General features: G+C 34.6%; 1 protein-coding gene across 2 annotated transcripts in view; it reads right to left on the bottom strand.

The window, feature by feature from the left end:
• LOC128858047 (myc protein) overlaps positions 1 to 13,498 on the bottom strand; it is a 92,851-nt gene that overhangs the window by 35,463 nt on the left and 43,890 nt on the right. For both annotated transcript variants that reach the window (XM_054093977.1, XM_054093976.1), the window contains exon 2: positions 11,812 to 13,229. In XM_054093977.1, coding sequence (XP_053949952.1) covers positions 11,812 to 13,084 — 1,273 coding nt within the window. In that variant the 5' untranslated portion in view covers positions 13,085 to 13,229. The remainder of the gene's footprint in view (positions 1 to 11,811; positions 13,230 to 13,498) is intronic.

Raw genomic sequence — 13,498 nt, 5'->3', positions numbered from 1 at the left:
AATGTATTACATACATACATACATATGCATGCATATGTACGTGTGATTGTGCTAGATGGTGTGTGTATACGAATAATTTTTGCGCAATATCTGGGGCGTATACTCTCCACACTAATTAGCGAAACATCCAACTGCCAATTGAACGTACTACCACATGCATATGTGGGTGGGTGTGTGTGCATAGGCACATATGAATATTTTTGTCTGTTGCTTGAAGATTTCAGCAAGCGGAAATCGCCAACATAATAGCAATGAGCGAAACGTCATCGGCAGACGGACAGCGCATTTAGCGCAGTGCAAATTGGTGAATGAAGTTCGAAGTTGCGGCAACGGCAACCTACAACAACGCCAACGCGCTGCTGTGACTAGTAAAAAGTCATTTGTATTTAATGGATGTACGTATGTATATACATACATATGTACGTATGTATGTATGTGTATGTGAAAAGTTTGTTTGGTTTTTGTTCGAAATTTTTTGCCTATTAATTTGAGCTTTTTGTTTCGTGTTTCTTGCTACTAATTCAACAGATTCCTTCTCGTTGGCGACAGCATAACATTTGATGCTTAGCAACAAGATTGAAAAGGTAAGTGAGAATGAATGAATGTGGAATTATAGCATATGTATATATGTGCGTATGTACATATGTATGTATATAAACATGTGTGCATACTGATTTGATTTACAATAATTTAAAGATCTCGGCTTAAAATTAAATAAAATCGTTCAAAATGAAATATACGAAATGTATGTGTAAATGTAATGTGTAAAATATATGAAATGAAAACAATAAATTAGCAGGAGAAATGAAAAAAAAGTATAATAAAAATTAAGAAAAATACAAAAACATAAAATTTAATTAAATCGACCAAAAGAAAAAGAGATTGAAATATAATAAAATTAATAATAATAAACAAATTAAAATATACAATATAAAAATTACAAATAATAAAATAAAATTGAATTAAATTAAATAGCTTGAAATAAATTTAAATTAAATTGGCATTAAAACAATAACGAAAAATAAATAAATTACAAAAGTATACAAATCACAAATAATAATAATACAAATATATAATAAATAATACAAATACAAATAATAATAATACAAATATATATAATACAAATACATATATAATAAAATATTATCCAGTGCCCTTTTTGAAAGACCTTGTATTTAGCAAAAATAAAAACAATTACGAATACCAACAATTGCACTAATGCATTCATCAACATCTCCACGCAACTACTCGCAAAATACTAGTTTTTGTATGCACTCGATGCGCTTACACACATACAAGCACACATATGAGTGCATGCAATCCACAGAGTGCTGCATAGTTCGCGCACTATGCCAGGCATCGAATAAAACTACTCATACAATAACAATGTTGTCACAAACATTTCAAGTTTTACGTTTCTGTACGCTTACAAATTCTGTGAATGATTTTACGCGCCAAATTATATGCGCGCCCTCTTTCGGCGCCACACAACCAAAGCCCTTGCAGTGAGCGCCAACTACCGCACACAGTTTATATTCACATATGTATGTACTATGCATATGTAAGCAAAACAAAAAACAAATTGTATGAGTTGCAAAACAAGCCAACATCCCAGTCAGAAGCAATACAGCTTCCGCCGCCACTGCCGCAGCATGCACTGACTGACTAAATACGCGCGTCAGTTTGCAATTTTATTTTAATGTTTTTCTACTTTCGTCTCGTTTTTATTATTGTTCGGTATACCTAAGTTAGTGGTAGTAGTAGTAGTATTTAGTAGAGTAGTTGGCGCGTCGGCATGTATTTGTGTGGCATGCATGGAGGAAGCTCACACTGCGCCAAATTGCACTCGGTTATACGAGTATTAAAGCTCTGCTCTGGCTGACCGACTGGGTGTGTTGGCGTGAGGGAGTGTGGGTGGGGTCTTGCTGGAGAACCAATAGTGCGCATGTGCTGGCTAACTACGCGAATGCAGATGTACAACATGCGATACCCAGACTTTTTCCAACTATGCTTTGCACACGAAGACCACGGTGTAACAATGTAGGCGTAGTCGATACAGAGATGACGACGCCAACGTTCAAATGATAACGCGTGCATAAGTATGTATGTAGTTAGATAAACTACAGACTCTCGCAGCATTTGATTTACTTACTTTTGTGTGTATGTAAGTATGAATGTATGTCTGTGCACGCGAGTTACATACTCTCTCACTTCTAAGAGTAAGATCATTAGAGAGATCAGAGAACTTCCGTTATTAAGTTTAAATATTACTCTAGCTGTAAGTAAGTTTGTAAGTTTGTAACATAACAATTGTAATATTAGCTCTTAAGTTTTAGTTTTAGTAGACACCTCTGTTTAAGCAGTTGATTTTAGTGACTAATAAAGACTATTAAAACTTAAAAAGGAATATTTAAAACATATTCCGTTAGTGGCGCAGTCGAAAAACAGAAATTTTCAGACATTGAAAATAATACCGTTCGCTCCGTTTTAAGGAAAAAAAATAGATTATATAAAGCATCGAAAGCTAAGAAAAGCCAAGCCGGCTGAGAATTATCATAAATTAAACAGGTTTTGTGCGGAAAAAAAAAAAAAAGCGAAAGCTGCAAGAAATCCTATTTTGGAAAAACTTTTTTCTTATTACTTTTTTGTGCTAATTTAAAAAAACTTTGTTCTTATTACTTTTTTGTGCTAATTTAAAAAAAAAAAAAAAAAAAAAAAAAAAAAACTCACACACAGCAAATTAGCATAAACTGCTGAGAGTGTTATTAACACATCTTTCCATATTTGAATTTGAAAAAAAAAAAAAAAAAAAAAAAAAAAAACTCAATTTTAATTTCATGACTAAAGTTCTGAAATTTGGAGAAAAAGTATTAACGGTAATAGGTGAAGAACAGTTTCTAAAATAACTGATACAGCAGCAAGTAGAAAAGAGTAAAGAAAACATACACAAAAACAACAAAACACCTCAGCGATTTAAAACCGAAGAATATTCTCTTGAGTTCTTAAAACAAAAACAAAAAACAAAAACAATTGATTTACTTTTGCAAGCACTATACATATGTGTTTATGAACAAAAGGCGACAAAGTTGTATGACGAAAATGGACGAATTAAATCAAAGGCTAGCAGCAATGGAATTAGCTATGAAACAACAACAAGCAGTAATTATGGAACAACAACAACAAATAAATATGTACAGACAACAAGAAGTACAGCAAAATCAATTTCTTCAACTCAGTTCTAAAGACGTTTTACAACAATTTCGTCACATTAGACCGTTAGATGGCACACAACCAGTATGTTCTTTTTTCAAGTCCGTTGAAAATGTACTACAGCTTTGTGGAAGTAATGTGGATTTGACACGTTTTGGAATTGAAATTATAAAAAACGAAAAAATTATGGGTGATGCTGCCAGGAGTATACAAGAGTTAGAGGATGATGCTGATTGGAACCTTATCAAATCGCACTTGAAGCAGCATTTCAGACCACGACGAACATATGGAGAAATTTTCAACAGTTGCAGAATGGTAAAAGTAAGCACATTGAGAGAATTATTTAGTTATTTTGAAAAGGCCAAATTTGACCTAAATGAACTATATGAGTTTGATGGTAAAAAGTCAACACTTTATTCTCCTCAAAGTATTAATAGAGATTTAGTTGATATTTTACTCGAAAAAATTGATGCCCCTATTAGAGCACATATTATAGAGAACAATAATTTGAATGAGGTTATTGTAAGGTACACAAATTTAAAACTGTTGGACGATACCAGGTGCATAGATTTTAGGCATAGAAGGCAACAAACAAAAATTAAAAGCAATTCGAATTTAAATCAGCAATATGAGGGAGAAAATGTTAACCAATCGTTTAAAAATATTAATAATATGTATACATTTCCTGTAAATAAAAGTGAATTACAAAAATGCGATGCTCAAGTTAGAAACTATCAATATAAGCAACAAGATAGTCCAGCACAACAACACCATAAAAACACGAGTAAATTATATGATAATAGCAATTCTTCGCGGTTCAGGAATAGGGACTATTCAACCAGTAATAGGAATAATCGTAATAATGGGGTTGAACCCATGGATATTGCTAATATAGACGACTGTAAATTTTTGCGATGGCCTTGATATGCAAAATTACCCATAATAACAATAACAATACAAAGTGAAAAAATTAATTGCTTGATTGACACTGGTTCCACGACTAGTCTTATAGGGCCAAACACCTTAAGTCAGTTTTCTATTGAGAATCTTGAGGAAGCACTATATTTTAAAACTATTAACGGTGTCAATCAGATAAAAAATAAAATAACCACTCCTTTCCCTAAAGAATTTAACCTGTTTGGCACTATTTCTTGGAAAGTAGCTAACTTAAATAATAATAATTATAACGCCATTATTGGGCAAAACGTCCTAAGGCCACTAAGAGCGAAAATTGATTTCGCAAACGATTCTATAGAAATAAACGGCAATAAATTGTTTTTTCATGGATATCCTTTCGATATCCACAGTATTTGTACGCTGAAGCCAGTACAACCTGACATACTTGCCAAATTAAATTTGGATCACCTTAGCAGTGAAGAGCACGAAAAGCTCGAAAAACTATTATTGATGTACGAAGACTTATTTTATAAAGAAGGAGAAAGTCTGACGGCTACTCATTGTATCCAGCACGAGATAGTTACGCAAACTAACAATCCCATCTACTCGAAAATTTATCGATATCCCAAAGTTCACGAAGAAGAGATAAGTCGCCAAATAAATGATATGCTTAAGCAAAATATCATAGCTCCATCTTCGTCCCCGTATAACAGTCCTTTGTGGATTGTGCCCAAGAAGGAGAATAAAACAGGTTCGAGAGAATGGCGAATTGTTATCGATTATCGGAAGCTGAATGAAAATACAGTGGGCGATAAGTTTCCAATTCCTAATATAGACGGTATATTAGAAAAATTGGGAAGAGCAATGTACTTCACTACATTGGACCTTGCGAAAGGCTTCCATCAAATTGTAGTGAAGCCTGAAGACAGGAAAAAGACTGCGTTTTCAACCCCTCATGGACATTTTGAGTTCATCAGAATGCCATTTGGGCTTAAAAACGCCCCATCAACCTTCCAAAGGTTAATGAATGTAGTTCTCCAAAAGTACATAAATAAAATATGTGTGGTCTACCTAGACGATATTTTGATTTTTAGTACCTCTTTGGAAGAACATTTAACAAATTTGAAACTAATATTTGAATCATTAAGAAAAGCCGGTCTTAAGATACAGGTGAATAAATGTAATTTTTTATCTAAAGAAACAGAGTATTTAGGCCATATCCTAACTCATGAAGGAGTGAAACCTAATGGCAACAAAATTGATGTAATTCGAAACCTTAAATTACCAACTACTGAGAAACAGATTAGGTCATTCTTAGGTATTACCGGCTATTACCGTAAATTTGTAAAAGATTACGCGAAAGTAGCGTATCCGATGATTTATTATCTGAAGAAAGGAAGAAAAATTAATCCTAATGATCCAAATTACGTCTCAGCGTTTGAGAAATTGAAAATTTTAATAACAGACCATCCTATTTTACGCTACCCCAATTTTAACAAAAGGTTTAAAGTAACTACCGATGCAAGTAACTTTGCTCTTGGGGCTGTTTTATCCCAGGAGGGCCACCCTGTGTGCTTTGCCTCGAGGACACTCAATGATCATGAGAAAAATTATTCGACGGTCGAGAAAGAGTTACTTAGTATAGTTTGGGCGGTTCAGTATTTTAGGCCATATGTTTTCGGTAAAGAATTCGATCTGCAAACGGATCATCAACCGCTTAAGTGGTTACAAGTGAAGTATAGAGGTAAGGATATTAATCCACGTCTTCAAAGGTGGCTAGTCCAATTAGGAGAATACGACGCGAAAATCGAATATATTCAGGGAAAAGATAATAAAATTGCCGATTTTCTCAGCCGAATAAATTCCATCACCAACGAAATTAATATGCTTAGTGAAGAAAATGACAATTTTTCAACCATGGCAACCATACATTCCCAAGAGGAAGATCATAATGACCACTTCCCCATATTAGACACGGTTGTGAACCGCTTTAAAACACAAATTATTTTATTAAAAGAAAAATCAATCGAAAAAGAGTACATACTCGGAAATAAGCGAATATATATTCAAGAAAGTGATATCCCTGATTTTATATCCGACATAGTTAGGCGAAGCATGCTATCGGGTAAAGTAGGAATATATTGTGAGCTCAGTGATTCAGTTTACAATACCGTCCAGTTAAAGTTAATCGAATTATTTGAAAACAGTAAAAGTGCAAAATTTGTCAAATGTTCATACATGGCTAAAGATGTAAAAACTGAAGAAGAAGCTATAAAGCAAATATCCATTTTTCATACTAAAGAATCTGGCCATTCAGGCATAATCCCTAATTACGAAAGTTTAAAGCGAAAAATGTATCACCCAAATTTAAAGAATATTATTAGTAAAGTAATAAATAATTGCGATATTTGCACAGCATCAAAGTATGACCGAAATCCCATTAAGAAAAAATTTCATATCACGGAAACGCCTTCCGATAAAAGAGAAATAGTACACATAGATACCTACGTTAATTCCAAACATTCGTTTATTATTTTCCTAGATAAATTTTCAAAACATGCTGTAGCTTTTTTCCTTGAAGACAGAAATAGTCTTACTCTTGTAGAAAAAATAAGATTGTACATTTCGGCCTTTGGTAAAATGAAAAAAATTGTTTGCGATAACGAATTTAACTCTATTAACGTAAAACAATTTTGTAAAGAGGAAAATATAGAATTACATTTATCGAAGCCAAACAGCCATACAGGCAATTCTGATGTGGAAAGGCTTAACAACACTATAACTGAAAAAATCAGAGTTTTAAATTTAGAAAAAAAGATGCCAATAAAAGACCAAGTAAGTAAAGCAATAGAGCTTTACAACAACACTTTCCATTCAACGATTGAAAATACGCCCAACAATGTCCACAACAACAAAGCGGACACGAATAAAGTAAAGGAGAAAATTGAACAAAAAAAATTAAAGAAAATATCCAAAGCAAATGAAAAAAGAGAGGAGTATGTAGAGAATAGAAGTGAGGGTTTTGTCAAAAATTATTTAAATGTTCGACACAAAGAACAACCAAAATTTAGAAAAATGAAATTAGCGAATGTTCACGAATCAAATATCAAACGGCCGTTTAAGCGAAGTGCAAGCCGATAAACGAAAAATCTTTGAATCAATTTTTTTTTTATTACATATTTAAATGTTTTTTTTATCAGTAAAATTTTTTTTTTTCTGCCCTTAAATATACTGCTGGTATAATTGTTGAATTCCTATTTTTATTTAAAGTAACCCATATTTAACTATTTTGCACACAAATCGTTATATACTAAGAGAATATTTATGTACATTGTACATATTCATATATTGCGTAGTAATACATGCCTATTTGCCTTAAATATATGTATATGGTATACTAAAAATTCATAGAACTATGTGAAATCATACATATATAAATACAAAAAAAAAAAAAATTAGAATAAAGAAAAGTAAAAAGACTAAACGTAATACAACGCCAAGGCACAAATAAAATCCCGGAGTATTTTTAAGTCAAGGGGGGGAGGAGTTACATACTCTCTCACTTCTAAGAGTAAGATCATTAGAGAGATCAGAGAACTTCCGTTATTAAGTTTAAATATTACTCTAGCTGTAAGTAAGTTTGTAAGTTTGTAACATAACAATTGTAATATTAGCTCTTAAGTTTTAGTTTTAGTAGACACCTCTGTTTAAGCAGTTGATTTTAGTGACTAATAAAGACTATTAAAACTTAAAAAGGAATATTTAAAACATATTCCGTTAGTCGCGCACTCTCTTGTAAGCATGGGAGTATGCATTTTTGCCGGTGAGTATCTGATAAGCGAGAAATGCGCGCAATTTGAATTTGATTTGTAGGTATCTCCGCGGCTGCCGGCGAGTGTGAGTTACTCAAAAATGTATTGATGTAGGTTGATAAGGGAAATGTGTACGATTTGGGTTCGTGTAAACTTGATAGACGTATGTATATATGTACATATGACAACTTTTGTGTAGAGAAATGAAAATGAGACTTTAGAAATGAGAAAATGTTGCTTTATTACTAATTTTTTTTTATTATTATTTTTTTGTTTTGTTTTTAATACCTCGTTACATATTTAAGTAAAACAAAATTATGTGTGCCACCCAAAGTAGGAAAAAAAAATTGACGCTTACTCTTTAATATAATATTTATTTCAATTATTTTCAAATAACAATTAAATTGAGGCAATAAAAACATTTCCTGCTTGTTCTTTTATTTTATTCTTATTCTTCTGCGGTACTTTTTCACAGTACCAACCAACTCCTGTTGCATGCAATTTTGCGTTCAAACTCAGACAATGGATAAACCATGCGCCCTGTGTCTGTAATTCTGGCACAAGTGCAATGCACTTAGCATGTCTGTTCCCACTCCAATGCAATATTAACGCCACTATTTTCAGTACGGTTTACTTCCTGCTACTATTGCTCCCATTACGGATGCAACACATGTATACCGCCGCCATGTGCACCAGACTTGCAACATAATGATGCACAGAATTTCAAGTATGTAGAAACACAACTCGTTTGTACATAGTAGGAGTGGATAGAAAATAAATAGCAAAGAAAAAAATCCAGCATCACAGCCAAACGAGAGCGGTCCTGTCCAAATACAAAGGCCACTATCACTCAATGGAAGTCTTGATAAATAGTTACTACTTGTATTTGCACTCTCACCTGTTCCCTCAGCTTGCAAGTGCCTATGTTATGAAGCGCATAATTGTGAAGCTGGCGTGCCGCGCGATAATTCAAGATCTACGTACATCACATTTTCTTTTCAAGGATTTAGGCAGACAATACAAAGTTTTACCAAGAAATAGGAGCACAAAATAAAGTTCCGAGAGGTAATTCAAATTAAATAACGAACCTTTTGACTGCCAGCAGTTAAAAAAAATTCAAAAATATAAACAGGTGGGCGTAGTAGCAGCATAATTTGTCATCTAGAAAATTTTTGTAATGAATCAAATTGTCGCGTGTACCAGGTTGCTGCCAGTGCTTTTTGCATTTAAATACTTTTATTATAATAATCCTACATTCATCCTGGCTGGTACCCCTTTTTTTCAAAATCATACACCAGGAGCTGAGCTGACTCATAAGCCCCAAATTAATATTAAAGAAAATACTTCTTAGATACCTTTCAGATTTTAGAATTGGGATGTTCGAAAGCTTTTATTTATTTGCCTGTTGGTGTTTTTTTTTTTTTTTTTTTTTTTTTTTTTTTTTTTAAATAATTAGGAAATTTAGTTAGTTAACAAACTAATTATGAAATCTTGTTTTTTTTAAGTTATTTAGGTAGATATTTCATTTTTACCCCTTTTAAATAATTCATTTAAGTGCATATCTGTATGCTTTCGCCAAAACGACTGGTTTCGTCTAAGTACTTTTTACCTGTAAATCAATAAATTACTGAATTCTAATGTAATATTCCAGCAGTTAACTAACATAGTTGCAGCTTGAGCAGGCAGCTCAATAAAACTTGAAATTTAATAAAAAAAAAATATATGAAAAATCAGAATGCATATTAAAAAAAAATCAGAATTTATATGAAAAATCAGAGTTCATACGAAAAAAATGAGAACTTATATGAAAGATCAGATTTTATATGAAAAAAATCAGAATGTACATGAAAAATCAGAAATTATATGAAAAATCAAAATTTATAAGAAAAATCGGAATTTATATGAAAAACCCAGAATTTAAATCAACTTCCTTCACCTTGCTGTTTTATAAAAAAAAAAATTGATAATTGAACTTTCCTCCTATGGCATAAAGTATACGCACCGTACACCTCTACTTGCGTTTTCCGCTTTGACACTTCTTTTAATAAAATTAAATTCATGCGAAAATGGAAAACTAAATACGCATGCAGCATTACTACATATTATATTTCAAATCTGCATATGAAATTTTTTACGTCTAACAAAAAAAGTTGATATTTGTCGCACGGTGTTTTAAATTAAAAAAAAAATATTCAGCAGTGCGCTTAAATCACTTAAAATCTTACTTAGTCACTGGCCTCTTTAAACTACAATTCAGCGATCAATTCACATTTCGAGAAAAGGGTGTTGCCACTATTCACTTGGTTTTCTCCCCATTTTTTGTAGCAACTGCCCAACTGTACTACACATACATACATAATTGCGTGTTACTCATAAGTACAATGCAAAGCAGACACCGAAATTTCTACAACCGAAAATTTAGTCGGTGTACTGCAAAACGGCAGTGCGCATGCCTCATTTTCGCGCCAAGTGAACACACCCAGCAGACAAGTTCTACTATGTGCTTATGTATGCATGTATTTGTATTGATGACAGCAGCATCATAGTACTTTTATGCAGCGCCAAATAAGGAAAATTCTCGAACAAAAGGATAACAGACAACAAAAACAGCAACGACGGGGCGTAATAATAAAAAGGATATGGCAATGACAACGACGAGGGCAGAATGAAGGCTTCAAATGAATTTTTACATAAAACGCCAAGTGTACAAAGGAAAAAAAAATACAATTAGTGAGAATAAGTATGGAAATGATGTATGATACTATGTGTGACGAACATAAAAAAAATAGAAATAAAGGAAAAACACTAAACCGGCAGAAAAAGGCCCACAAAAGAAGCCGACCAAATGCGCAGCAACAAATCATATTCAAGTATGTATATATGCTGCATTTATGTATAAATATATATACGTATATATGTACATCCATAACTGTAGGTAAATATGTACATATGTATGTATGTTTAAGCGCCAGCCTAGCAAGAGCCATTGCCTCGGATACACAATTTAGTGTTGGTGCACCAACTAGCGCTTACATAAATAAATCTATACAAACAAACTACTACATTCTGTGAGTGTGGGTGTATTGGGTGGTTGGCCAACATTTTAATAGTAATTTGTTATTGATTTTTTTGTTTTTTAGCTTTGCACGCGCCTACCAGCTGAGGCGCCAGTTTTTCGAACTACCAACCGACCGTGGCAGCCAGCCGCCAAGTGGCAATTGCTGCCGTCACTTGGTTGTAAATGGGCGTTAAAAAGTGGGCGGCGGTAAGCTGATTGTTTCGAGCTGATATTTAAAACACACGTACACACATACGTAAGCGTGCACACACACACTTGAGCGCGGACGTGAAAAACTTGGGTAGCGTGGAAATGAAATCGCGTTGCTACAATTGCGCCAACAACAGTGTGAACTACTTTGGAGAGTTCAAAAAACTTTGAAATGACTGCGCAAAAAAAATGCAAAAAAACAAAAACAAAAAACAACAATAATAACAAACTCATGAAGAATATAATATGTGTGTATATATGTGCAAGTATGTATGTTTTTACCTAGATTGAGCGTGAAATATTAAGTTACTCTAGCAGCTACTAAGCCACTTTAATACTCGTAGTAGTGCGGATAACTGCTCAGGCGCCACATTCACACGCCAATTTCAACTAAGCATTTCACAAGCTGATGAAATTGTGCCAAAGTAGAGCAGTGCGATGATAACTCAGTTAGAGATAGACACCGCTAGGCTAATAGACTTCCATTATTTCTTTTTCTAACCGTATGCCAACCTTCCCTATTATCTCTTTACATATTTACTTATACCAGCTTCATTTACTTTTACTTCTTACTTCTATTCTAGTCGTATTTGTACAGATTGTCTTATATAGTCTACAACTCACCGGAATCCGAGGGTGTATATGCCGAATTCGAGAGATCGTCGATGCCTTCTTTGCAGCGTGTGTAACTGTGATCGCTGTGACAGTGCGCTTGTGTGGCATGATGACTCATACTCGTTTGACTGGAGGCTTGACTCGGTACTGGCGATGTGCGTCCATACGAAAGCTCACCGTCGAGTATTGACGACGCCGAACCATAACCGGAATTGGCTGTGCTCTCCTCATCCTCATCAGAATCACAATAGGAAGATGCGCTCATTTTAGCCGGATACAGCAATTTATGCTCATCGCGCATTATCACATCAAGCACTTCATGTATATCAGGATGACCGGAGGTGAGACGTGTATTGATTTTATCTTTACTCGTATCCTGCAGCTCTTTGCTGATGTTATCGATGATGCCCGCATTCAGCGATATATTATTGCTGCCCATCATGCAGGCGCGCAAGTCGATGTTGGTCTGTTTGAAGTCGGTAGCCTCATCGTCTAGTGAGGGTGGAGTGTCCGGCAACTCGTAAGTCATTGTATCGAAGGCTGATACAACGTTGGTATTTTGTGTACTCGATTTGTTGTTGTTATTATTGCATGACAAATGCAATGTGGAGAGTTTCTGTTGTAATTGTTGGTGTTTTTGCAATTTGCGTTGTTGTTGTATTTGGTGTTGTGGTGCATTGGATTTGCGGAGCAGCGAAGTACCGGGCGGTATATGTTGCATGCTTTGCACGGACGACTGTGTTTGTGGTGTGGCGGCGTTGCGCATATTGGGTATGCTATGTTGTTGCAATTGTTTTTCGTAGTCATCGCTTGGTTCCAATTTAATTTCGGTTTTAATTTCAATATTTTGTCGTTGGTTGTTGGTTTGAATCGATTGCATTTTGCTTTTGTTGTTGTTGGCCACAACCACAGTTGGCGCCGGTAATTGTGGCGGCTTGGCGGTGACAGCAGAGAGCGGTACAGCGCGCGTTACTGCCAAATCACTGCCTGTCGATGTGGCTGATGTGCTCAACTCGGTCTGCGATTGTCCGGACCACATGCAATCGCTATTGCGTATTTCGGTCTTGAACGAAACGTAATCGGGTGTACCGCTAATGGGCAAATCATTGCCGCTATCCATTTTCTGTATGTCACCCCAAATGGTGCTGCCCCATCCGCCCAAGAGATCCTCGAACAACTCACTGGGATCGGGACGGATGAGCGAGTAATCATCGCTTTGATCACTTAGATAGCTGCTGCCCAAGATGGGCGATGAGCTGTATGTGTTGAATATTTTGGCCATCTTCGATTCGCTTTCAAGTGGTTCCAAATCGAAAACGGTATCGCAATTATCTAGATCCTGCGCTCGTTGTGGCAGAATTTTGTTGCTTTGCTGCGAATACACTTTTGCAGTAGAAAACTTGATAACGGAGATGTAAGTGCTAATGCTGAAGAGAAATGGGGGAAAAAGAAGATTTATGAATAAATAAACTAATCAAGAAAGTTTTAAAATAGACAACGAAAATAAATATTCAAATAAAATAAAACTTGTGTGGTAAACTTTCACTAATAAATTCGCTAAGAGTGATTCCTGTTGAAAAATTTCATAGCTACTTTCAAATATGTATGCATATTTCTAAGTTAAATAGTATTTCGGAGCTTTCACGTTAAGCTTTCACTTCTTGTTGTAAGATTTCAAATTCCCCCCCCATACATG

The sequence above is a fragment of the Anastrepha ludens genome, chromosome 3 (assembly GCF_028408465.1).
Source record: "Anastrepha ludens isolate Willacy chromosome 3, idAnaLude1.1, whole genome shotgun sequence".
NCBI classification, from domain to species: Eukaryota; Metazoa; Arthropoda; class Insecta; order Diptera; family Tephritidae; genus Anastrepha; species Anastrepha ludens.
This window is presented reverse-complemented; position numbering and strand designations above follow the sequence as displayed.